This window comes from Apis mellifera, linkage group LG13 (assembly GCF_003254395.2).
Source record: "Apis mellifera strain DH4 linkage group LG13, Amel_HAv3.1, whole genome shotgun sequence".
Taxonomy (NCBI): domain Eukaryota; kingdom Metazoa; phylum Arthropoda; class Insecta; order Hymenoptera; family Apidae; genus Apis; species Apis mellifera.
Window position 1 is genome coordinate 3,150,091 of NC_037650.1, and position 27,227 is coordinate 3,177,317.

General features: G+C 49.4%; 1 protein-coding gene across 3 annotated transcripts; it reads right to left on the reverse strand.

Moving 5' to 3' along the window:
- Nucleotides 1-1,815: 1,815 nt before the first annotated feature.
- Nucleotides 1,816-26,336, reverse strand: LOC552146 (transcription factor Sp8). Of its 3 annotated transcripts, none has more exons than XM_026444647.1 (3): nucleotides 25,903-26,336; nucleotides 4,058-5,126; nucleotides 1,816-3,989 (listed from the first exon to the last, which is right to left on the reverse strand). In XM_026444647.1, the coding sequence occupies exons 1-3, from the start codon at nucleotides 26,017-26,019 to the stop codon at nucleotides 2,959-2,961; spliced, it is 2,217 nt and encodes a 738-aa protein (XP_026300432.1). In that variant the 5' UTR covers nucleotides 26,020-26,336; the 3' UTR covers nucleotides 1,816-2,958. The 3 variants fall into 3 exon arrangements, with proteins under 3 accessions (XP_026300432.1, XP_026300433.1, XP_026300434.1); XM_026444648.1 differs by lacking the exon at nucleotides 25,903-26,336 and adding an exon at nucleotides 20,631-21,360; XM_026444649.1 differs by lacking the exon at nucleotides 25,903-26,336 and adding an exon at nucleotides 14,204-14,226.
- Nucleotides 26,337-27,227: the final 891 nt, after the last annotated feature.

Sequence of the window (27,227 nt, forward strand, 5' to 3'; positions counted from 1 at the left end):
AAAATCAATTTGTTTTTAATGCTACATTTTTTCAAATAACATAAAATTTACTCCGTAAATGATTTCACGTGATAAAATAATATAATGATATAAATGTTCGTTTCGTTTCTAAGATCTTATCTTTCACTAATTCGCGATAAATATATTGCCAATATTTACCTTTCCAATTCGATCGAAATTTCCTCGAATTCTTCTTATCCGAGATGTATTCCTTATTAGAGTTTCTTCTTTATTTTTTCCCTGGATGCGATCCAAACACGAATAAATCTCGCACACACACACACATATATATATTCTTAACGACGCAATCCGGGAGCGGCGAGAGACGAAGGAAGCGCGGAGTGAATGGGTGCGCGCGTACAGATGACGGTGGAATGGCGTTCCGCTGTTATCCGAAGGGTGGGACGGCGCGGCGGAGTTGGCGTAGTAAAGACGCGATGATCCGTCCTCCGCGGCGGAGGAGAAGGAGGAGGAGAACAGGAGGGTGGCTGGTACCGTGGGGGGTCGCAAATTGAATAACAAACGTTCACCCTCGTTGGTTAAATCACCGAAAAAGCCATCCCCCGTCCTCGTGTAGACAGCTCCACGTTAACCGCACCCCCCGTGGAATGTGGCGTCTCGAGCACCCCCTCCTCCTCCTCGTCCTTCATCCGTCCAACGCTTTGCATAACGATCTTGTTCCGTAATCTCTGCCATATTGATTCGATTTAGAGCGTGCACCGTGGTAAAAAAAGGACGGGGATCGTTTCTCCTCGCTTTTTCTCCTCGAATCCCCCACCTTGTCCTCCTCTCTGAAAAGGAAGAGAACGAGAAGTACGTACCCGTGTGCCACGCGGTTCTTTTTCCTTTTTCATCCGTCCAACGCTCTCCCCATCGAAAAAAACGGGGAAAAAAAAAAAAAAAAAATTAGAAAAAGAAATCGGATTCGTGTACCTTCTTTTCAACGGGCCGCGCGATTAAAAGGGAATTACCTTACGCACGTTGCACGCATGGAGGCCGAGGGTAATTAAATTTATCGAAGCCTATATGCCGCCGCACGTCGCGTACACGCGTCATTATTTAGGCATTAGGCGGAGGAAAGGGTCCGGCCGGGAGTCTCGTTGCCGCCGAGTCATCCTCGGTAATAACGAAGCCGAGCGCTCGGCCGATACCGCGGCCTTTGGACTGCTTTCGAAAGAAAATAGGCCAACAGGAGCGCGTTATATGTGGTATAGTCGTCGGGGAGGTGGATGGATAAAAAGCCTTTTCGGGTTAATCACGTCGAGGAGAGGCGCGGCAACGCCGATCTCGTTCGCGAACCGACAAAGGAGGCGGTTAATAAATAATTTTGATGCAAAGTGCACGCGTACGCTTGACGATTGATTTCTCCCGTCTCGTCCCGTATGTCTCTCGACCGAGCACGCGAGCGAATCGAGATGAACTAACTTCGTCCCGTTATTATTATCGAGTGGATCCGATCCAATGTTATGTCCCGTCACCGAGGAAGCGAAAGAATTCAAGCGGGATTCAATAGAGGGATGGGCCGAAAGAAGTTGAAAGAAATCGAGGGATGACAGACGGTTTAGTATTGAGAGCACGAAAGAACGGTTAGAGAGAGAAAGAGAGAGAGAGAGAGAATCACACGATTACTCACAAAAGCATCGTTTATTTTCCTTTTTATCTCTCTTAAAATGAATTTATAATTTTTTATAATAATACATCAATAATAATTATTAATAATAATTAATGATAATAATTGATTAATTATCCAATTAATTAATTAATTAATTAATCCATAATAATTAATCCATAATATAGCGATATCCAAGATCCAGAAAAAAGGGGAGCAGATCGACGGCGTGCGATGAATCTGGTTTTCGTCAACGAGAAACAATTTTTCATTCGTTTCAAAGTATGCGACGGAAAGCGAATAATATTTGAATCCAAGTTTCTCGAATCGTATCCGAAATCCAGATTTTCCACGTTTTCGAACCTGCTGCGGAGGGAAATCCGGATGCTGTATATATATGTATATATATACACGCGATTTCTGCGTCTACACGCGGCCGCGTTCGGCCGAGTCGGGGGAGGGGGATTTCCTCGTCGCACGCATTTCTCTCCGAAATATCGGGAGAGGGAGTGGGAGAGAGTGAGAGAGAAAGAGAGAGAGAGAGAGAAAGAGAAAAAGAGACGAAACGCGAGAGAACGACACGACAACCCGACGACGACGACCGCGTCCCGTTCGTTTTTCATCGATCTTCTCTTCTCTTCTCTTCTCTTTTCTTTTCTTCTCGCGCGCGTATGTATATGTGTGTGTATGTATGTATGTATGTATAGGTGTATGTGTGTGTAACAACTACTTAGGTGTCATCGGTGTATGGTACAGCGCGACAGTGCGTTTGTATATCTAACTTCTTTTTTTTTCTTCTTCTTCTTCCTCTTCTTCTTTACACCGCTTAACAAATTAAACCGCATAATTAATGCAATAATAATAATAATAATAATAATAATTATAATAATAATTATAATAATTATAATAATAATAATTAAAATAATAATAATAATAATAATAATAATAATTATATCTTTTTCTCACGCGCTATGTATAAGTATTTACAAGTATCGACGGTAAGTGGATTCGAGTGCGTGGGACGGGCTCGAATCTTTCCGAGAGAGGAGGGAAAGGGAGAGGGAGGGAAAGAGGGCAGGACGAGAGAAAGAGAAAGAGAGAAAGAGATCGACTGTACAGCGCGTTACACTGTACTACGCTCGACGAGGAGAGAGAGAATCGGCATCGATCGAAAGTCGAAATACATTTGCGTGCAAGATTCGCACCCGATTCGATTCGATTCGATTCGATTCGATTCGATTCGATTCGACGGGAGAGGTGGGTGGGCGGAAGAGGAATCGCTGCCGCGAAAGAAAACAAGAGAGAAAGAAAGAGAGAGAGAGATGGTGGACGAGACGCGACGCGTCAACCTAGAGACTATGTACAGGCGCGGGGGACGAGGGTGAGGGAGTCTGCGCGGTCCCCGGCGTGCCAGGATTCTGTTGCACGGAATAGGAATTGGTCTGACGCGAGTGGTGCTGGTGTTGATGGTGTTGCTGGTGTTGGTGTTGGTGGTGGTGATGGTGGTGATGGTGGTGCTGGTGGTGGTGGTGGTGTTGTTGCTGTTGGTGGTGCTGGTGGTGGGAGGCGGAGGGGGGTGCGGAGGTGGCGTTGAGGTGAGCCTGGCTGATGGCCTGGTGATGGTGATTCTGGACGAGGTTCAGGTTGAGGGGGTAGGATAGGGGGGAGCCCAGGGCCGTTGCGGCGGCAGAGGAAGCGCAGCCGGCTCCGGGCCCCACCGGGCTCAGTGCATGCTCATCCCCGCGTGCGGGTGGTGGGCCGCCGCCGGGACGGAGGTTGCGTGATGATGCGGATGGTGCATTAGCGGGGGGAGATGCGGGTGGTGGGGATGGTGTGGGGTCAGAGGTGGCGGGGTCATCTGTATTGGGGTCATGGGGGTTGTCGGTTGATGGCCGAGGGGGGTGGTGGTGGTGGTGGTCTGGGACGTGGTGTTGTTGGTGGTGTCCTGGCCCGCCGCCACCGCCGCTGCCGCTGCCGCCGCCGCCGCCGCCGCCGCCGCTGCCACCAGAGCCTGCTGCTGTTGCTGCTGCTGCTGCTGCTGCTGGGCCTGTTGCTGAGCCGGTTGTTGGCCCTGTTGTTGTTGCTGCCCCGTTGGCTGCTGTTGCTGCTGCTGCTGCTGCTGCGGCTGCGGCGGCGGCGGCGGCTGCGGCTGCGGCGGAACCGAGCTGGAAGTGGGACTCTGCTGACTCCCGTTGTCCTCGCTGTCGGAGCAGGACTCGGCCGACGAGCTCCCCGCTCCCCCCTTGCCCTTGCTGCCGCTGCTGCTGCTGCTGCTGCTGTGGGTCTTGACGTGCTTCGCGAGATGGTCGCTGCGCATGAACCGCTTGTTGCAGACCGGGCAGGCGAATCTCTTTTCGCCGGTGTGGGTTCGAAGGTGCCGCTGCAACTCATCCGAACGTGTGAACCGCTTGCCACAGAAAAGCCAGTTGCAAACAAACGGTCGCTCACCAGTGTGCCACCGTAAGTGGGCCTTCAGATGCGACGTTTTCCCGTAGACCTTACCGCAGCCGGGTATGTGGCAGCTGTGGATGTTCTTCTTCCTCAGATGCACGCCGGCCGGGCCGAGCCTCTCGGCCTCTTGACAATTGGGACAGTCGCAGGTCGCGCGCCCTGTGTACCGTCTTTGGGAGCGGGGCGAGGGCGCCTGGCTGACGCCGCCCGCCCCCACGCCCACGCCACCGCCGCTCCCCTGGGGGCTACCGGCACCGGCGCTCGCGCTCGCCGTCGCGGCCGCGTGATGGTGGAGGCCGAATCCGGGCGGCCCCCCCGGCAACATCGATTTGTACGTGTCTTGGAGGAGATTGTGGCCGGCGGTGGTCGCGGTGGTCAGCAAATGATTGCCGGCCAGGGCAAGGCTGGTCGAGTAGTCGGCCGAGTAGTTGGCCATTTGGGCGGCGTGGACACCGACGCCGACTGTTCCGCCGACGTCGAGCCACCCGCCGGCTGTCGCGGCCCCGTGCACGTCCCACCAACCGTCGCTCGCTTTAATCCCGCCGTGAGTCGCGCCGGGCATCGCGTTGAACGGCCACGACTCGTACGGGTGCCGGCCGTAAACCGAGCCCAACGTAGCTCCCTCCACCTTACCGAGCAGGCTGCTCTGATGATGGTGAGGATCGCCGGCCGGTTGGGCGCTCGCCGTCCCCGGGAAGTACAGGTCGCCGCCGTATTGGGGCGCGGTCGACGCGCACGACGTGACCGGCGCTCTCGCGTAGCCACCGCTCGTGCTTCCGGCGCTGCTCGTAGCCGCCGGTCTCTGACTCACTCCCGTCGTCGTGCATCCTCCTCCTCCTCCTCCTCCTCCACCACCCCCTCCTCCTCCTCCGCCTCCTCCCCCTCCTCCTCCTCCGCTCCCGGCGGAGTGTTGGGGCGAGCTGCCGCTGCTCTGCGGGCTCTTCTTCCACGGGTGGAACCCTTTGCCCACCGCCGCGTCCGCGAGCGGTGGCGGGCTCTTGCTGCTCAATTTGTTGCACTGGGCTGCGAGCATCGCCAACGGTGTACCCCGCAGACCCGGATGATCCTGCAACGAGAAAGAACGAGGCGGTTGCATTACGATGGGTCGAGGAGAGAAAGAGAGAGAGATAGATAGAAGGGAGAGGGATTTTTCGATCGATCGTTCGATCGATTTTATTACACGCCATAGACGGACGCGTTGTAGTAACCCCAGAGCAGGTGTTTACTACAGAAAAGGGAGAAGAATCGAGGGCCGTTCTTCCTCGATACGATTACGCAAGCCCGATAATAACGAGGTAATTCGTCGGGGTTCGCGAATTAGGCGAGTGTATATATATATATATATATATATATATATATATATATATATATATATATATATATATATCGGCCCCTCTCGAAATCGCTCGGCCGATTGAGACGCCTTTCTCAAGGTAACTCGGCCTCGTAATATCGAAATCCTCTGTCCATAATCGCGGCTCAAAATCGGCTCTCCCTCCCTTCCCCCAAAAAAAGAAGAGAAAAGAAACCGCTTGCGCTTCGCCCAAGGGTGTATAATGACACTAAATTGCCGCTCCTATCCTAGGAGAGACGAAAGGAAGGGAACGAGAGAGATTGTTGCCGAAAGTTATTCAATCCACGCATGGACGCAACACGTATACGATCCTGACGACGAGCGTAAAAAATCGTTTCGAGGCGATTTTCCCGGCAGGAATGCAAATGACCTTGGACATTGGTCGATAGGAAGGAAGAAAGACGGGCGGTCGGCGGCTACCGAAAGGAGGTGGAGGCTGGGGAAGAAGGGTCCGGAGCGGATTCGGACGTGGAAAGGTAAAGGCGAAAGGGTCCGCGGAAGCGGCAGGAAATTAAAGTCTGGCGGGCCGCGTAGCCATTAGCAGCCGGCGCCATCGAGGCGACACGCCCCCACGCGGTTCAAGCTTGCACCAACCGAAGACAACGCGCACCCTTCGAGCGTGGAGACAAAAGAGCGACGGAGAGAGAGAGGGAGAGAGAGATAGATAGATACCCTACCAATCCCCGTGGTCACCCCGTGCTTGTAACTTCGGGCAAGGTTGCCAGGGTAATAACCACGCTTGCGGTCAACGTCGCAGCGCTCCTTTCCGCTCTTTTTAAAAAAAGAAAGAAAATCCCTCTCTCTCTCTCTCTCTCTGGAGGTCGTCGACTGGATATCCGGACTCTATCCTCGTTAGAGCGTCGTTTCGAAAAGAAAAAGAAAATTTCCATCCACTCATCTCGAAACGTAACGCATTCCAGGAACGAACGCGTCGCTTCTCCCTCGTTTCCCTCCACCCCAAAGGGGTGGATCGTACGACTGGGGCGAGAAAACGGGCGAACAAAGGGGAGGGAAGAGAGAGAGAGGGAGGGAGAGGGAGAGGTAGAGTGGTATCTCTCGGCCGGTGGTGTACGAGCCACGCCCTCTTCGAGGTTCGTGAGTGCAGGTTGTAGGTAGGCTACGTATTGATCCGGCGGAACGATATGACAGTGGCCTGGTGGAGACAACGACGTCTCTCAATTAGCCCGCTCTCTCTCTCTCTCTCTCTCTCGTCTCTTCACTCTATATCCTCGCTCGAGGGCACGACGAACTCCGCGAGAAAAAGTTCGTTCCACTTAGGGATCTTTGTATAGGTCGGATATAGGTTTCGGATAGGATCCTCGAAAACGAGATTATTATTACCCGATTTTGCTTCGATTTTATCCCGAGTGGAAAACGGGATATTCGCAGGTTATTAATCGAGGGCGGTATTAGCAGCAGCGAACAACAAGGGGCCGCTCTGTAATTACGAGTAGAAAACGTGGAACGTTGCGGCGCCTTCGAGTTGTCGTCGTCGTCGTCGTCGTCGTAGTTGTCTACTTAGCTGCTCGTCGTCTTTCGATCGAGGCCTCCTCTCTCTCTCTCTCCCTCGTCCACGACGACCAGCCGTTTTATGTTTTATGCATGCTCGTCGACGCGCGAGGACGACGACAGAGGGCCTGGCTCCGTCGATCGAGCGAGGAGGAAAGCGCGAATACGGGAGGGCCTCGGCCTTAATGCTGTCGGCACGGTTGAAAGAGAGGCGTCGTAGGCTTGGCACAAAGGCCTAGGATCCTTTGTTTTAGCCGCGTGACGTCACGCCCATCCTAGCCAGCTACGACTAATAACGCCTTCGGTTGTTGCCGCGCATAAATTAAAACCGAGCCAGCATCTCCCTCCCTCCCTCCCTCCCTGGCCCATCTTCCGAGAACAACGTAACACCGACCGACACCGCAACACCTTCCCCCGTCGTCGTAAAGTTCCGGCAAACGAGCGAAACTGTTTCTCGTCCCGATCTCGATTCTCTCTCCCTCGTTCGAGCAAACTTCGAATCTTACGATCGAGCGGATCGAGCACGCGTGTCGAATTCGGGTCTCTGGTGTGACGAATCGCGTCCATTACATCCACTCGAGAGGATTCCACAGAGTCGAGATCGAGTCGAGTAAATAACGAAATATTTCAGCCCCGATCATCCCTACTTGACCGACTCGATCGAGAGGGTCGACGAATATACGTGAGAGAGAGAGAGAATCGGTGGGTGTCGGAGCAGAAGCCACAGCCGCGACAGCTGAGGCGACACGGTTCGCGCAACGGTCCGTTGAACGAGGGTGCGAACCGTAGGTAAACCGTAGGGGAGGGTGTCGATCCAACTGGGCGTGTGGCGAACCGCATCCGACGTCTCCACGTTTTACCTTCACCGCAAATAGAGACCTCTCTCGTTAATAAACGCGCGGACAAATTTTCGAGGGAGGCGACGAAATTAAAGTAGAAAATTTCTCCCTTTCTGTTCACCACCTGCCTTCGAGAATCGATGGAATTTCTTCTTTATCCGAAGAGAATATGAAACGAGCTCGTAAACAGACGATATCGATTTCGAGATAGGTGAAAAAAAGAAAAAAAGGGAGAGAAAAGGATGAAATAAGATACGAAGATAAAAAGAGGGGGAGGGAGGCGCAATAAAAAACTGCGAGCGGCGGAGATATTAAATTAAATCGGCCATCGTCGTGCAGATTTTCTCGTATTTTCTCGTTTAATTGCCGGCGCACAAGAGCGATCGCGTATGCGGGCCGCGGAATGGGCCGGTTGATCGCGGTAAAAGCGGAGTCGTTACCGCGCTCCGCTTCGATGCGCCGTCCCTTTGGGATGACGTGACGGGCGGAGATCGGCCGCGATACCGTGCCTCGTTTCTAATGCTAATTATTTGTTTATCGGCCTTTGCATGCAACCGCATGCAACACGCACGCTCGCCTCCCGATAAAACCGCTTTCGAGACCCTCAACACCGGTGCCACCGGTTTTATTATTTCTTCTACCTCTCTCCGTGTTCCTCTCACGGAAACGGCGAAACGCCGTTTTTTTCCTTCCTTCAATCTTTCAATCATCGTCGCCGAGCGTTTCACGAATGTGAACAAACGAGAGGAGATCGAAACAGCCCTCCTTTTATTTATTATCGCGCTCGAGTCACGCTTTTCTATCCTCGAGACAAGATTTTGAAATTGGAGAGAATGTTAATCGATGAATTTCGAACGGATATTCGATATTCGGGGGAAAGAAGAAAGAAGAAGATAAGATGCGTTAGAAAGTTTTCTCCGGGGATTAATAATTTTATTCATGAGGGAGGGGAGGAAGGGAAGAGCGAGCCGTGGTTCCCACCGAGCAAGCGGCACGGCTACCTGTTATCCTCCCTCCTTCTAAATTATGTTTTTTAATTAAATCCATCCGTGAGAGAGCGCGCCTCGCCCCTCGCCTCCTCTTTTCCGCGTCCTTCGTCCCCGCGCTTACGAAAGGGCCGATCGTCCGAGAAACCTCTACCTCGTGGCCCCGGGGCCAAAACAGGGAGCTACCCAAATTTATTCGGCTATCGAGCGGAGGCTGCCTCGTCCAACTTCTTCCTTTCTCCTCCTCCTCCTCCTCCTCCTCCTCGACACCATTTGCTTTTCTCACAGGCCTTCCCTCGACAAATTTCAAATCTCCGGGACCTTGGGACACCTAATGATTTCCGGGTACGAAGAAGAAGAAGAGTAAGAAGAAGAATAAGAAGAAGAGGTGGAGTGGAACGAAGGGCAAGAAGCAAGAAGGGGCAACGATCGATCTCGATCCTCGTCGCTGTGAAACGATCGAGAGAGGAGGGGGGAAGAGGGTAACCGGCTACCGAATCATTAGCACTCGTAAATCTGTCATCCTCAGCCGTGGGGAATATTAAGCGGGTAATATCGCGTTACAAGTTTGTTAATAATTCGTCGAGTTAGCGTCGTTCGTTCTCTAGGGTTGGCCGCGTTTCACCTAACCTAAAACGAAACGCGCCCAACAGGGCCCCCCCATTCCTTTCGCGCCTCCAGCGATTCGGATCCTGGTAGCGGCTCCCGAGAGAGATCTCTCTCGGGAGCCGTTAACTCGACGACGAAATTAGGGAAAAAGGCTAATTTGAATCTCGTCTCGGGAATTTTGTTCAAACTCTAGCTATTCACTCAAAAGTTCAATCGAACAAAACTTTGATATCGAATTATCGTTTTCTTGAGTAAATTAAAATCACAAAGTTCAGAAATAACTTGCGACGATGTCTCTCTCTAAATCCCTTCAAGAAACTATGAATGTAAGAAGAATGATCATTTAAAAATCGGAGAAGAGCAAGAGAAAATCTTTTACTTTCTCTCTTTTTTTTCCCTTCCCTCCTCCTCCAATCGTAAAAAAAAGATGAAGGAGTGAAACTCGATTTCCACGAAGTGACGCGCACTTCCCCCTACCCCTCTCTTTCTCTCTCGAATGAAGCAATTATCGCTTTTCGGCAAAGATGGTAGCTCGTTTTTCACCCGTTACGTCTTCATTAGGGTAATGAGCCGGCGTAAATCTGTTACGGGTAGGAGCGGCCAAGCGGCCGTTCTGTCGCGCGTGCTTCAGCTTCGAATTATTAGCCGGGAAGGAGGGAGGGGGACGGAAGTCGGCGCATTTGCATCGAGTAATTTAGTGGTATATACATAAAATTCTGCAGCCAATTAGCGGCCAAGTGTCCTGGATCTATCATCCGATCTATCTAGCCCCTTAGATCGCCTCTAATTTTAAGAAAAGCTGACCTCCTCTCCTCCTCTTTCGCTCTTATCTTATCAGCTTACTTGTCTCGAAGTGTCGATCGATCGATCGATCGATTTCGATTTCTTTAAAACGGATTGGCGTTCGTTCGAAACGAAAAGAGAATGAGCGAATAGAAAAGTAAACGGAGTCGAGCACGCGATTGAATTTGACTCTATTCCGTTTCTTATTTATCAGGAAATTTGTACAACAGGGATTTGGAAAAATTCCACGAGAGAGGAACAATATCAATCTCGATCAAGTTATGGGGCCATCTTTTCAAAGCGTAAAGAAGTAATAACAATTATTGTATATTGTATTTTCAAAAGAAAATAAATCTTTCTTCATTTCTCTTATTTATCAATTAATTCTTCGTCAAGAAACTATCTCAAAAAAGTTCAAGTTTTTAAATTATAAAACCTTAAGTAAAATTACAAAAATTCTTCTTTCGAAGCGCGAAGAAAAATCGTTCTTTCTACTATAAACGTTTTAACAAGAAAACTCACGGATCGGTGTTTAATTCTCATCCTTCTTACGCCTCGATCCGGCTATATATTACATATATATATATATTTCAAAGATGGGCCGCGGCCATAATGATAATATTTTCCACGCCATTCGTTCAAACGTCTTTCGCGTCCACGTTCTTACCGCGACGAGGGGGAGGGAAGGCGGGGGATCGTAAGTTTGTCGTTATTGTTTGGCCAGGTAGGCCAGCCATGGTTCCACCATATATCGTTCGATATATTATTCGTCTCCTAGATCAGCCTACCGAAAGCTACACTCCTCCTTCTCCCTCCCCTTCTCGTCCCTGTATATTTCAAGTTTTATCGTGGTCGCCGGCACGGTGGTCCCGGTCGGCGGCTTTCTTTCAATTACCCACAGTTATAAGTAAATAGCGTCACAGCGAGGACAGCCGAGGAACGAAATCGATACGGACGATAAATTAAACCGAATATTAGCATTTAAATGATCCTGGGCGACGATCATGGAGGAAGGCTCGATGAAGGGGATTCGAGGGAGGAGAACGAAAAATTCCGCGTAAACTTCGGGGGGAGGGAGGGAGGGACACGAGACGTCGATGAGGCGCAACATCTGGCTCCATCGACGTCGATATGATGGATGAACCTTTTCAACTCTCGCCTCTCGTATGGGCATTCGCCGAAAAATTGCCATTCGAAAAGATGGAAACGATTTCCATTCTTCGAAATCCGACTTTCGCCTTGCGAATTTTTTCCTCAAATTTCCTTTTCGATCTTCCAAATCGATCGAATCTAATATCTTTGCCATTCTAATAGAAATCTAATCTTAGTTTCCAAAAGTTAAATTCGACTCGAAGTGAAATTGCAACTATCTCTATCCTTCTATTCCTCGAAATCGATCAAATCGATGTCCAACAACTATAATCCTAATCTTAGTTTCTAAAAATTAAATTCGAAGTGAAATTATAAATCTTTGCAATTATCTCTATTCTTTGGATTCTCGATCGAATCTAACAACGCTGCCATCCTAGTCGAAATCTAGTCTTAGTTTCCAAAAATTAAATTCGATTTGAAGTAAAATTAATCTTTGCAACTATTCTCTATTCTTCGATCCTCAAAATCGATCAAATCGATGTCCAACAACGCTATAATCTTAGTTTCTAAAAATTAAATTCGAAGTGAAATTATAAATCTTTGCAATTATCTCTATTCTTTAGATCCTCGAAATCGATCGAATCTAACAATGCTGTCATCCTAATCGAAACCTAGTCTTAGTTTCCAAAAATATCGAAGTGAAATTAATCTTTACAACTATTCTCTATTCTTCGACCTCGAAAACGATCGATTCTAAAAAAATTCTAAACGACGTCTTCGAACTTCATTCATGAAATTAATCTCTATTCTTCGAATTCTCGAAAGCGATGGAATTAAACGAATTTAAAATTCGCCACGATGGCCACACACCGGGCCCACCCGCCCTCCATATTCTTCATTTTATTTACGAAACGATAGGAAGAGAGAAATCGGCTGGTGGTGTAATTTAGTCGCGGCAGGATTTTACGAGTTGCGCGGAGACCGGCTAAACGAACGGTACTTGGCGAAATTCGCCAACGATAAATTTACACCGAGCGGCATACTTCTAACAGCCTAAGTGCTCCTTTTACGGCGGAAGGTTGAACATTGAAACCGAGATATACCCGATATATATATATATATACATATATATATATATACACATACGAGCTCGTAATTGAGGCTGGAAATCTGTGCGAACGGGAGAAGGAGCGGTTCCAAGGGAATGCACCTGCGAATATTTACGTTCAATTAAAAACTCGTAAACACCTAACACACTGGCTAAATCTAAATGGATCCGGCGAGGCTAAACTGGCGATACGGCTTCCTTACGTCCTTCCATTCGTACCGGTCTTCTTCTCTCCTCTCGGCCAACCTTCTTCCACGGCATGTCTTGCTCCATCCATTACGAATCCATCCTCCTGCACACCTGTCTCCCCCTCGAATGAGAAATTCTCAATTCTTTCGAAAAAATTGACCCGCATCCTTCCCATTGGATTAAATTCTTAATAAATGAAGTCGTTTCAAAATTTTTAATAATCCCAATCGAAGCAGCGTATATATATATCCTTTCGTATCATTCGATAGACACACACGGTGGAGAACGATGGCGCGAGGTGGAGTGAAGCGAGTCGAGGGGTAATTTAACCGCGCGGAGAAACCTCTGCCGGATCGTGTGTACACACGCGCGCCGGCGTACGTGTAATACACGAATCTCCCGCTAACTTTCCAAAGCGTTACTGACGCCGCTACGCCAACAAACCGCCGCTAAATCACCCTTCCCCTGTGAAACCCGTGAACCCGTTCATCTCGTCGATCGCAGGTGTGCACCAGCGGATCCGCGGTGGGGATCCAATCTCGGCATCCAAGCAGGCAAAGAAAAAAGAAAGAGGTAAACGATTCTTACGGATCGCGAAAGCTCGCTCTACGAAACAAGCTTATTCGAATAATTCTAACTTTCGTCGCTGCGAGTCGAAATCCCGTGGAAAAGGTTCTTCGAGGAAAAAGGGAGACAGACAGATGGAGAGAGAGAGGGAAAGATGGCGGTGGTCACGCCGCGCTTTCTCCGCGCTATGAGTTATACACGCGTAACGACCATAGGTATTACGCGCGCGAAACGTGGCCAGTTAGAAACCGCTAAAGACCCGTTTAATTTCCTCGGGCCTTCTCCGCGCGCCGGCCACGCTCCACTCCACACCGTTCGCATAACTCATCGTGCTGATTTTCTGCCCAGCCTTTTTTTTTTTTCTTTCTTTTTTAATCTTTAGTTAAACGCGTTATTTATTCCTCTCGGATCAGGCGGAACTATTAATTGGAACGATGGAAATCCAGAAAAATTGTAATAATAATCCCGATATGTGATTGAAAATAGTTTCCATTCATATAAATTTTATTCCAACTGCTTTCTGTTGCCGAAATTTCCTCAGATACACGATAATCGTTTCTATTATCACGTTGCTGAGCTCCTTGAAATTTTTGCCCTGATTCGGTCCAATATCGAAAAGAGGAATAAAAGAATTCTTATAATTTTCTATCCTGATCGATTTCAAAAGCTTTGGACGGAATGTAATCCTTAATAAATTATTCCATAATAAATCTTGGCGAGAAATAGATTATGTTCTTCCTTGATCGAGTTTCCTCATTTGCATTTACTTTTATTTAACAATTCTTTCCAAACACCTATCCAAGATCTTTTCCAAGCAAAATTAGCATTAATGAAAGCTTCGTCGAATAATGACATGGGGTGACGTAGAAGATTGAAGAAAAGGGAATTGATCCGCACTCCGATCTCCGCCTCGAAATTGGTCTCGCGTGTCTTCCTCGCGAGGAACCGCGCGAATTTATGGCTTCATCGTATCGTGCCTCCGTATCGTAAATTCATCGTGTACGCAAGCGCGTGCACGGGCGCGCTTTTCGCGCCGCGGCTTTTTCGGCTCCCGTTGCCGGGATTATGCAAATCGCCACCCGTTAAGATTATAAAATAACTTTTCACCTGTCATGTTTCGTTTGTAATGATCACGATTTTCCAACCGATAGCTCCGCGGCACGAATCCTTCCTTAAACAGTTGGTCGGGTTCCACGCTCTTGTCGCCCGGACACGCATTGTGTTATTATTTAAAAAAAGCAAGAGGGATGAAAGGGGACAAAGCTGCCAATCTCTCCAATTCACTTCAATTTCCCCAATACTTCTTCGATCCAAATTATCCTTTCTCTCTCTCTATAAATATATATGTAATTCGCAAAGGGTGTCGATTACCCTGGGCGAATTGAAAAAACGACGATCCGTTTAATTCGATCGTGGAAGAATCGCGTGCGCCAGCGTGGATACCGTGGATAAGTTTATCAGATATAGCCGGTATTGAATCAGTCCATTAGAAGCGTATCCAACCCCTCGTGAACCCTCAGAAATCGCGGATCCACCCTCGCCCCCTCGACGATGGCCCGTAACGGAGAGATCGCTGCAACAGACTGTGACATATTAGGCCACCCCCCGAGGGCATCATCCCCGTATAAGAGGCCCATAAAGAGGGTGACTCCGCGCCCAGATTTATTGTTTCACGATTTAGTGGGCGACCGTGGGAGCTGATGCTGCGGTCGCTCTATATTCAGCCCCTCCCCCGAACTCGTAAATAAATTATCGTACACACAGAGAGAGAGAGAGAGAGAGAAAGAGAGAAGAGTATATATTTGGATATATCCTATTTTATCAGAAGATCGGCGGGCTACAAGATAAGTAAGGCAGAAGTCGCGGCGACGATCCAGTTCTTTCTTAAAGAGAAAGGCGTTGCTGCCTCGCTCCGCGAGATTTATTACCATCCACCGTTCCCATGAAAACTTGGAAACCGTTTTCCCCTCCATAAAAAATTCATGGTCGTTGTAACAGTCTCCTCTCGTCGCGGGAATCACCGAGAGTTTGACGAATCGCGTGTTCTTTTCTTCCTCAAATATATACGTATATATTAAACGAATATATCGTTTCATTCCTATTCGATTTTGTGTGCAATTTCGGGGGAGGGGGGGGGCGACAAACGTGGGCCGTTTACGCAACGGTTTGAAGGAGGGAGGAGAGATAAGAGCGTGGGCGTCGAAATGCAAATTATCCAAGGAGAGTGAAACGAAGAAAATTGATCTCGTTCGAGGCTGTTCCGGTTTCTCCTTCGAGTTGTTGTTCGACTACCGCTTACGCAACGAAGCATACGCGGTTTGGAAATCTATTCGACCGATCTAAAAGAATCGAGTAATCGGTATTTTCGTTTTTCCAACCAACGCGTAAGATTGACTCTATTTTCGTTTAAGTTAAAATCCAAAGATCCATTTACAATAAAATTGACAAGAAGCGTAATTGATTGATTCAAAGAAAAGATTGAAGATTCGACATAATACACGAATAAAATTATTCGACTTTTGTTTCTTTTTATTCTTTGAATCATTTTCTCGAAACTCGGTCACGATTGAATCTATATTTTATCGTCGCTCAAAATGTAACTCTCTCAACAAGTTCAACCAACTCTCCGTACGATATTATTTCGTACGAATAATCTTCCGTCCCTTGAGACAGGATTCGATATCGATTCCGACGTCGTGGCATTCCTACGTAAACTCCAACCAATTATCCCTGCCGCTTGCTGAAAAACCCGGTCTTTTGCCCTGCGAGAGCACGCGATCGAGGCATTCACGGGTCCCGGCGAGGAGAGGCGCGAACAAGTTCCAAGTCGGCCGTATTCATTTGCTAAAGGGAAAATCGCGGCCTGGCCGTTGGATCTCGTGCACGCTCGTACCGGAAGCTTTTTACCGAGCCTTGGAAAGGTTCGTTGCTCCCCCCCTCTCTCTCCCCTCTCGTATCCACTCGTCGTGAGAGGAGCAAGTCTCTCTCTCCTCTCGATCGACGACACTCCTCACGTCATCGATTAATTTCACGGAAACGAGGGAATTATCATCGACACTCGATACCTTAAACTTCTCTCTCTGTCGCTGCTCTGCACGCGTGTTAAAAAAGGAGAGAAATTCGCGCAGGGTCGATGGGACGTATAATAGGCAGTCGATAAATCATCGGGGCCCTCGATGGACGAATATAAGCCAACGTTTGGTATTTTGGTTCCGGCTCGGCGGGGGTTTGGCACCCCTGCGGGGGATCCCTGCTGTTGCCACGCTTCTCCCCCCTCCCCCTTCGTGAATCGACGAGAGAGAGAGAGAGAGGATCGCGGATCGAGGTGTTCGAAAATAGAATAGACGCGCTGTTTCGTCCAAGATAATCGAAGAATCGAAGGGGAGAGGAAGCAGCCTCGTCCAACAGGATGTTGTATCGTTTAAACGCGGCAACCGCGGCGTGCAATTTCACGCTGTGGGTGGAAAAAACGTTGCATTGTGTTTAACGGTGGAAAGTAGTCGGGTTAATAGAATCGAGTCGAGTTGTGATAATCGAGTCCCCTCCACTTTGCGCGTTAAGGCCCCGAGGTGTTCGAGTATTGTTCATCTTTTCCCATCATCCGGCCCGGGATGAATGACGCGATGATACGTCACGATAATGGCCGGTAATTCGACGTGTACCGTCTCGTCTCGTGGAGGCTCGTGCGCGCTCTACGATATTGTTTACAACGATGCAACATCTAGACAGACAGAGAGAGAGAGAAGTCTTGGGTTTTCAATTATCGAAGCTTGGAGCTACGGACGATGATCCACACGCACCATCTCTACCAAATTGCATCCTCGACTAGGTGCCTCCCCTCCCTATCTATCCATCTATCTATCGTCACGCCATACGACAGACACAGTCGATCACGAATCCGTCCTCGCCGATATATTCCACTCCCGAGACTGCTACAAGGGCATTTCCTCCCCCCCCTCCGTTCTTAATCACCACCATCTCCTCCCCCATTGGAACATTGGAAAAGTTCAAACGTTGGAGAAGGAATTCCACGTTTCTTCCATTCGATGAATAATTCCATCGAGGACCTGGGTATCTAGGGAAGGGGAGGGAGAGGGAGGGAATAATGACCGATAATTCGAGGTACTGACTACTCTCCTCGCGCTGCCTATAGGAAACGCGCGCTCGGATCGACACGGGAGGGGGGAGGAGGTGGTTACGGTTTTCAATTATCGAACCTTCCACGATAACGATGCCGATGCCAACTTGCGTACGTGCATTTTACCCGCGAGTATAATACACCCCCTACTAAACCGAGCCTATGAAATTGCATCTTTGACCGTTTAATGAAAGCCGGCCGGGCACCGTAATGAATATCTTACGCTTCGCTCGCTTTCAGCGACTGCTGCTCGCTGCCTAGTTGCCGCCGCAATCTCCTCTTCCCTCCTTCCCTCCTCCTTTCCCCCGAGAGTGGAAAATCCATCCACTCTCTAATTCGTCTCTAACTCGCTGTAAAGAGCTCGGCCAACGTCGTTAAACAACCTATGGAAACAACCTATTGCACACGAGCGGCGACACACGACAATGTATTATATACTTGGTAGCGAGAGCAAGGTAGAAGAGAATTGTCCAGTTTGCAAAACTGAACGTAGCTAAACTAAACGCGCGTAGCTAAAGAGAGGAAAAAACGTAGACAAAAAGGACGAGGAGCCAGGATAGGGAGGCGGTAAAATTGATCGATCGTACGACAGGAGAGAGAGAGAAAAAAAGAAGAGAAACGGTTTTCCAAGACGAGCGGCCGCCATGTTTGTCACCCCGAATCGACGAACATCTGCCGCGTCCTGCGAACTGGTTGCGTTTCCAACGAGTTTCGCTCGAAAGAGTGTTTATAACGTCGGGCTAGGAAAATGATTAAAAGCTCGGTAGGCGTGACGACGAAATCGGGAGGGATTTTTTTCTCTTCAACCCCCTTCGATCGGAAGGGGTTGTAAAGATAAAATACTCGCAAAGCAATGGCTTTGTTCCCGAGCGGCGAAAGACAAAACTGGACGGAGGGAGGGGAGAGGAGGGAGAAAAATTTTCCGGGAAATTCGTTCCCGGAAATGACAAATTGGAGTGACACATCCTCGCTGCGCCATCCAGGTAAATCCTCTTAAGGGCCCGCGTAAAAAGGCCCCTCCGCCGGCCGTATTTTTGCGACAAACGTGTTGCACTCGGCAGCGCCCGTTCGCAGTCCATTGTCATCCATGAAAACGTCGACGGGGCGTCGCTTAAAAAGGACACTTTTACCCTGGAGAATCGGATTATCGGATTACCAGCGTTGCAAGTGAAGTGGAGCGAAGTCGTTCGAGAGCTAATCGCCCATCTTTTCTCTCCCCCCCCCCCCCCCCCCTCTTCCTTTCCTCGATAATTCTCGCGAATCGAAATAAGGATCGCTCGAAACGCGAAACGAGAAAGAAAAACTGTACGTAACGAACAGGTATTCGTGCGCGACGGGTCGCGCGGCTATAATATCTCCGTGTATCGTCGCGTACATGAATAAATAACGAAGAAAATTCATCGCGATACTCTGTGTCGCGATCGATGCGCTTGTGTATATCGCGTTGTGCATATCGTGATCGAAATAAAGTCGAGATCGATCCTCGAGGTAAAACGGGCGACTTAGTCGGATTGCTTTGCTTACTTATATAGCTCTAGGATAAAAAAGAAAGAAAGAAGGAAAAGAAAAAATTCCGTCGTCGCCCGATTAATTAATCATCGCGGAGGAATTTCCATAGAAAATATCTATCTATCCGTTGCTCCCCTTTTTTTACGAGTTCCACGAATGAATCGCGTTCCACTCTTGTTGTGTCACTCTTACGAAATAATATATACAATGGATTTGATGGATTTTGAGGGGAAAAAGGGATTCGTGAAGGGAAAGATGCTCTATTTGCGCGAGCGAAGTTTGTTGCGTTCGTGTGCTCGTCCTTTGCAAGGATCGAGAGGAAGTAGGTATCGTGTTACCGTCCCACGCATCCTGTCAAGTGGATCCTCTTGGTGCACAAAGAGGAGCAGACAAATAATTGGCTCCTTGGGCGCGCAGGTAAAATGCCAGTCCCTTTGATCCCTTGAGAACCTTGCGTAAGAACTATTATATCAAGGATACTCGATACATTGGGATCGGGTGATTCAATGATGCGCGAGCGGACGAGAAGCGATGAAAGAAAAGTAAATCGTTCGTTACATTCTCGACGCGACGCGGATTAAATATCTCCAGATTCCGATTCTCTTCGAGATGAGGAAAAAGGAAAGGGAAAGAAAAAGAAAAATCGAGCTCTCTCTCTCTCCGTTTCAAAACGGAGGACGTTTCAACAGGAAGAGATTTAGCATTCCGAGATTAATTTTCGCCGCGACACACGCGGCGACCGAAACAGGACCGAGCTCTTCTCTCCTCTCTGCCGACTTAATTAACATTCGTGCGAGTCTCTTTTTCGATGCCAAGGATTTAATTACTTTTTTTTCCCCTTCTCTTCTCTTTTCTTTTTTTCACATCGACTCGTAAATCATCGGAGCCGAGGCCACGGTAACAGCGGCGTCCTTCTTGCCGAGTCATAAAATAAAAAGTTCGGGGCGACCACGAGAGGGAACACGTGTTGCGGCAGAAAGAGAGAGAAAGAGAGAGAGGGAGAAGGAGCACAAAAGACGGCGGCCGGACGTTTCGTCGTCCAACGAAACGGTGTTCGTGGCCACGGAGACTGGTCGCTTCTGTCAAAACAGAATGGATCATCCCGGATGATCTGTCGGATTACAGAACGGCGCAACACGATAATGCGAGGAGTAGCCTCAGGTAGCCTCTCCTAGGATCCCTGTCCGCCCGGACAATGTCAACGAGTCGTATAAAAGCGACAATGCGGATATATACGGAAGCCTTGGCCGGCATCTGCGCCAATATATTCTACTTTAACACGCTATGCGACGTACGAAAGATACGAGAAAGTAACGAAACGTATATCGCGCACCTGGTCCACAAGATAGGAGGAGGTAAGAATATCTTGAAGAGATCCTATCTCTATCTCGAGGGAGGGTCAAGTCCTCTCCGGAATTGTATCCGAAACGAGCTTAATTTGCGGGCTCGAGTGGTGGCGAGACACCGTTCGATTTTATCGAACCGGTGGGAAAAAAGGGCTTTGACAGGAAGGTGACAAGTCCAACAGTAGCACCTGAGATCCTAAGCTACGAGATCCTACACACCGTTCGCTCCTACCTGGCCGTGGACGGATTAAGATCCCTATCTGGGAGGAGGCCGAGTAATTGACCTTGCCTTGGGGAGAGATCAGAGGTTGACAGCTTACCCTTGCCTCAGACCTTTAAACGTAGTGCCGTAGTGGAATCGGCAATCTCAAACCGATCGGTCAAAATCCTCAAAAGCCCGTACTTATTACATACGAACGATCTTTCACGATCGTATCGTGCTTATAGATTACATCAGATTATATACAGATCGCAGCACGATTCAATTATACCGATTTTCGCGCATATGAAAGCTTATGATAAGCTCGAGAGAGGGACTCACCACATGTCCGTGCACCGGCGACTTGGCGATCGATTGTAACTGCGGATATAGTTGACCAGCCGCAGCCGGTGTCATGTCGGTCAACATCTCAAGTTGACGACGCGTCTCTCAACGACTAGATTCGACGATTCGCGGAATCCTGCCGGCTCCTCTTCTACGACGGTGTGTTGGACGAGTTTCTCTCCTCCTCCTCCTCCTCCTCCTCCTCCAAGGGGAGGTAGTTATTTCTCTCTTTCTCTCTCTCTCTCTCTCTCTCCGTGCACACTGTTCGTTTTCTCTTTTTCCTTTTTATCACTTGCGAGATTCACCGAGCGAGGTCTTTTCGAGAAACTTGGCGTCGAATCGGAAGGAAGGAAGAAAGGAAGGAAAGAAGGAAGAAAGGAAAGAAGGAAGAGAGTTGGTCGAGGGGCCCCGTGTAACTCGTGTCCCCACGGCCGTCGGGTGAATAAAAAAGCGTAGCGGGTCGGATTGAAACGTTTGCGGATTGCGTGAACGTCGGGGAAACCGGTTAACGTGGTTCCCGTTCTTCGCCCCGTGACAGACTGCCGGCTATCCGATCGGCTTTGCCCCGACCAGACAGGGGAATGGTAGTAGTAGGGAAGCGAGCACCACTTCGGCCCCCGGGCAAAAAGGGGGCAGAGCCTGTTGGGCGGAACCAAGGGGAGAACCCAGTTGCCGCCCCTGACCGCCCTTGTGCCGTCCCCGCTTCCTCCACGCTTTATTTATCCCCTCCGACTCCCCTCCACCACTCCCGCGCTCGCTCGTTCCCTCCACTCCACTCTGTCTATCCTTCGCCCTCCCGATCTCTCGCCCAATCTCTTCTCTCGCTTGCATCGTTGCAGCCACGATCCTAGCCTTCCCCCCCCCCCCACTTCACGATAATTTAACCGTGAAATGCGCGCGCACAACGCCGCCACGGAGTGGAGGCACGCGTACGACGACTTTGGTGGTGCCCTCTCTCGCCGTTTCCCTCGTCCATGCACTTTCCACGTTCGCCCTTTCCCTCCTTCTTTCTTCCGTCCTTTCTTCGTCCTTTCCTTCCTTCCTTCCTTCCTTCCTTCTTTCTTTCTTTCTTTCTCCCGTTCCAACCGAGGGCTTACGTGACCCCAACTTGTCGTATTAACTTGCGGGCCTCGATGTTTTGACGTAACGGTATGCGCGTATTTAAATACCGACATGCCACTATCTGATACCGGGCGAAACGGGCAAAGTTCATCGACCGGGTAATTGATATACAAATCGAATCGAGCCGTTCCGCGTGGAAACAAAGTTTTCTTTTTTTTTTTTTTTCTTCTTCTTTTCTCGCCGTATACGCATTTGACGGTATTCTTTTCTTTCTTTTTTTTTTTCTTATTCGTTAGATCTGTACGTATAATATACGAGTGATGTATATACGAGTTATTTTGCTTCTAATTGTGACACGGATCGAGGAGGGGACGGAGACGAGTGTCGCGAATACAAAGGGAATACGGACACGCGTCTGGCCGGACACGTCCCGTTCTACTTATCGCGACCGCGGTAACTGCGAGGAGAAAAAGCGCGCACGGATCTCGATCGACTTTTTGCCACGCGAAATAAATTATCGCTTAATCTACAACGACATTTGCGACCGTTCGAACGAGCAAATGGTTGGATTCGAAGCATTATGACCTTGTTGAGGAGATTCATGCAAAGGGAACGCAAAAAGATCACGGCATACCGTCTTACGAGCGTCTAATGTGATTTTAATCGAGGAGTTTGAATTTCAAATGTTATCGACCGGGCCGGTATCAACCGGTCTCCGGTATATATGATGGATGAAATTTCAAGAAACGAGGAACGCCGCTCTATTACGACCGTTCCTCCCATTGGCGTATCGATCGCCTTTTTTAACAGCCGGTCACCTCGTTACCGCGTTAACGTAGATTGATACGATTACGGATCGGCGTCCACGGTTAACCGTCTACGCCAATGGATGGCGTAGCAGAAACGGACGCGTTCGGCTTCGGTATTAGGTCCTAATTTTCCATAATGGAAGAGAATCGAGGCGCCACAGTGGCGAGGCGACCGTCTAATCGCGGCCCATTCATAACCGCTCCTCGTCTCTTCGTTTGCTGGGACGAGGAAGAAGCCATCTCTCCGAGACTTCCGCGGCCAATTTGCGCGTAATGCCTCGTCAACCATCGCCTTTAACGTTCCATAATTTTCTAAAAACGTCCGTTACTCGCAATGGCGTATATATCTAAATTTTATATTCCGCTTCCAAATCATAATGATATTCGCCTCGAATACACGAATAAGATTTCTTTCCATCGTATCGACGAAATATCTTTCTCTCGTGGATGAGACTTTCTCGCGACTTTCTTTATATCATTAGAACGAGAATCCTACGAGAGTTCAATATTTGACGTGGCGTAATTTTTTTGGCTCTCGAAGCGGTTAAACTTTGCCATCACATGGGGATCGATACGAGTTCTAATCGAGGAACAAATATTTCGCGGAACAGCGAGACATTATCGGCGGCAATCCCTTTCCCTCCCCCCGGGAGGAGGCGATGATGCGTAGATCGCGTGCGATCGGGCCACAAAAGTGGCGCGATCCACCTCCCCGCACGTTCCCCGTTGTTACAGGGAAGCGAGAAAAGGGATGTTTTACAATGAACGAATCAACGGGATCAACGATCGGCTACGTTTACGTCCCTTTCAAACGTCGGATCGGATCGTGCGAAACGAGGGTGCGAGAATCATCTCTTTTATCTTCCTACTTCGCAACTACTCGAACTCGATCTTCCCTCGATCGTTTCCTTTCCCTTTTTATTTTTTCACTCCATTTTAGATTTTCGGGCTACAGAAACGAGGCTCGTTATTTATTAGGTTGCGCGCATCTCTCATCAATCCGATCACGCACTCACGCCCCTCCCCCTCGGAGGAGATAGGAAAGGCGGAAAAGAGACGGAAAGCGAGAGGGACCGACGATCGATTTACCGAGAAAATCAATCGATCGATCGATACCGTGGCTACGAAATGACGTATCGTTGATTGGCGTTGAGAGACGAGGTGAACGGGGTTGAAAGGGAAATAGGAGGGGGGGAGGAGGGCGCCATAGGCCTGACGGGGGCGGATAATGACAGGGCGGCCTCGCGAGGCCTAAGATGGGACCACGCTCTGATCAGAGAGAGAGAGGGAGAGAGAGAGCTCGGCCTCTTTTGCCTCTTATACGACCATGTGGCCATCGGGAGATGCTGATGGACTAATAATTACCAAGGAACCAGCTTCGCATATAGCGGGCCGGGGATCGTCGAAAATGAAGATTCACCTCGGGACCAGGCCAGAGCCCCGGCCTGTAAGATCGAATATGCGGTTTAGAGAAGCGTTACACCACTTGGCCCGCCTCGTGTTTAATAACCGCCGTATCTGTTTATCGAACCGGGTCCGCCATTACGTTAATAAAACACTCTCTATCGCCGATTCATTCGTATTGATTCGTAATCGGTCTCCAATTTCGTGAAACGCTCTTGCGTGGAACCGAAACCAGTTGCAAATCGTTCCTCTACGACGATCGTCAACGCTTATCACGAATCCGAGATTATTCTCGGCGGTCCAAGTACGTTCTAATTGTCGAAAAGAATTATAGGGTGTACAGGGATCGGCCACGGTCAAATAAATAGTAGCGAGGCGTAGCTCGTTTTCGACCGAACGAGGAGGGCGCGAAGAAGAAAAGGGGAGGGAGGGAGCGCAGTTCTCTTTGAGGCTTTTAAGGCCGGGCAGCAGCACGTTTTCGCCGTGAAACAAGGCGAGGAGAAACTTGTCTAGGGCGCTGATTTACGGACTCGTTGGCCTGGAATCGTACGACTCGCGCGTCCGCATCTCGTGCTTTCGGAATAGAGAGACGCTCTCCGCTCTCAGATTTATGGTGTGTTCCGCGTGGAGAGTTAGAGAGGCCGATCCTCCGTAACTCACGCGCGATACTCGGTGAGTTTTCTCTGTCGGCGGGTAATCCGCGAGCAACGAACGAAAATGAAAGGAGGAAGAGAGGGACAAGTCGAATGAATAATCGTAAACTGTCGAGATAGCGTTAATTGTTGCCTAAGATTGCGTCTAATTCCAGAAGACATAATCGACCAGAGTATTTGGAATAATTAAACCAGACTGTCTAATAATTACAGATTGTGCGTACAACGTTATCCTGGTTATATTGTAATCGAACTGTCGATTTTAGGAACCGATATCTACGAATCTAAATTTGGACGATTTTTCGAAAACCGGCACAAAGGAGGGAAATCAATCGCTGTGGCATTTGCGCTACTCGAGGAGGAACGAGCGAGAGCGTGAAGAATTGGCGCAAAAAGGGGGAATGGGTGGGGGAGGGAAACAATTAGCCGGCTGATGGAGGATCAGGCCGACAAATTCGCGCGCATGTTCGCTGCAAGTTGAGATTGCAAAATGACGTGCAAACTGAGGGACGCCCTCGTCCGCCCCCTGGCAATACGGTAATCACTATAATTAGGTATCGAGCCCTTATATTAATATCCCCCAGCTACGTCTCTCTCTCTCTCTTTCCCCTCCTCGCGCCTCCTCCTCCCCCTCCCTCTCTCCATACGCGACCATTCGTACGTACGTACGTAAGTACTTAGCCTTAGCGAAGCGAAAGTCTTTACATTTTTCTCTCCCCTCCCCCGCAACCTTTCACGCGAGCCGATCAACACCGATTCATTATTATCGCCGTGTCGTGTTACGCTCGTTAAAGAGGCTTGCTCTTGCGCGATCCTAAATGCTATGCGTTTTCCACGGCAGGGAGGGGGGAGAAAGCGTCGAGAATCGAGACGGTAATCGACGACGTCTCTCCTCTCCCCTCCCCCTCCTAGTCGGGAGCGTTTAGCCACGTTCTTTCCACGATTATCGGCGTCAAATCGAATTGCGAGATCCGATTGGCAATCGCGCAAATTGAATTTCGAAAGGGAGACGGTGAATTGGCGACGCGTTAAGGAGAATCTGAGGGGGAGAAGGGAGGGAGAGGAGGGTGCGTGAGGGCTCGTTTCGCATCGGGCCTCTTTCGCCCGGGAGATGAACAATTAACTAAGGGGGAGGGTGTTTCCCCTCCTGCAACGCCCAGGATGTCGTCTATCTAGCAGAAGGGATGCTGATAGATTCCATCCTCCGCATATCGAATATCGTTGGCGATCGGTTGGAAGAGGAGAAATATATACATTTATCGATCATCTCCCTCCCTCCCTTCGAATTCGACCTCCCTCTCCTCCCACGCAATTATCTATAAGTTGTTCGAACAACTTTACCTCAAGATACTCGGCTGTATTCGTGGAGTGTTGCGATTGCTGGACGGCCGTCGGTGGCATGGCGATAACGTTTTGCGTTGGGTGGGCGGGATGCGTGTATTGATACGCGCAATTCATCCTTCGATATCTTCACATCAATCCCCGAGTTTATCGAGAGTTTTTTATTCCGGAGTACGCGCACCAGTTCTGTTGCACAACTATCCAACTTAATCCAACTTTTAATGCACGTTCCAAGTGGCGTTACATTTAAATAGTCGAAGACGAGAACGACGAAGGGAGGGAACTAGGTTATCCACGAGGCATACTCCGATTACGGAAATGGGATACAGCGATTCCTCTGCGCGCGAGGAAGGAGGAGGCGACGAACGCGACTTCCGGAAGGGGATTGCAATTAGAGTTTGTTAGGAGCGGAGGTGCAGCTCGCGGCGTGCAACAATTATAACTGAGAGCTTTTTCGTCCCCTACGTGGAAGAAAACCGCGTCCACGGAGGCGGATCTCCTCCTCTCTCTCTCTCTCTCTCTACCACCACGTTACTTTTCGCGGGGGTATACGCGCGCGAACACGCGGCGAGTCGGAGACGTGTGCGAGTTGGAACGTGGCCACGAGTGGTCGGCCACGTCCCGCAGGAATTCCCACAAGTGTGTATCCATCCTGGAAGGTGTTGCTGGTGGGGCAGAAGCAGCGCCCGCCCTCGCAACGGTCCTCCTCGCACGACCTCGCGATTGTCTAATCCTCGTGGCAACCCTAACGAACCCTCCCCCCCTTCCTCGTCTGCCTCCTCCTCCTCCCTCCACCGCACACTCCCGACCAATTAAAACGCGCTGCGATCACGTGGTTCGCTCCCGCGACCACCGCTTCTTCCTCTTCTTCTTCCTCTTCTTCTTCCTCTTCCTCCTCTTCTTCGTCTTTTCCGTTGTGACTCCGTTGCTTTTACATCACCAGCCCTTTCGGCTAACCCTCCCTTTCTTCTTTTCTTCTTCTTCTTCTTGTTTCACTCGTGTCGATACGGCGATCCGTTCGAGGGGGTCACGCGCGTAGGAGGCGGATAAGTATTAGCGTGTCGTTGGAGGGAGGGAGGACAGGTTTTTCGATTTCGAGCGAGTGAAAAGTGGAAGCAGAAGTAGCGTTTTCTTTACACGGGGAATGCAATTTGTCGGGCAAATTAAAATTCAATCTCGAGTTACTCCCCTTTCCTCTTTGCCGGCGGTTAATTCAATTTTTTTGCGCGTTTAGAAGATGGCCGGTTATCGGTTATCGGTTGTCGCGAGTTAAACAAACACGGTCCAATATATTGATCACGATATTCGTTGAGTTATCGCCTCGA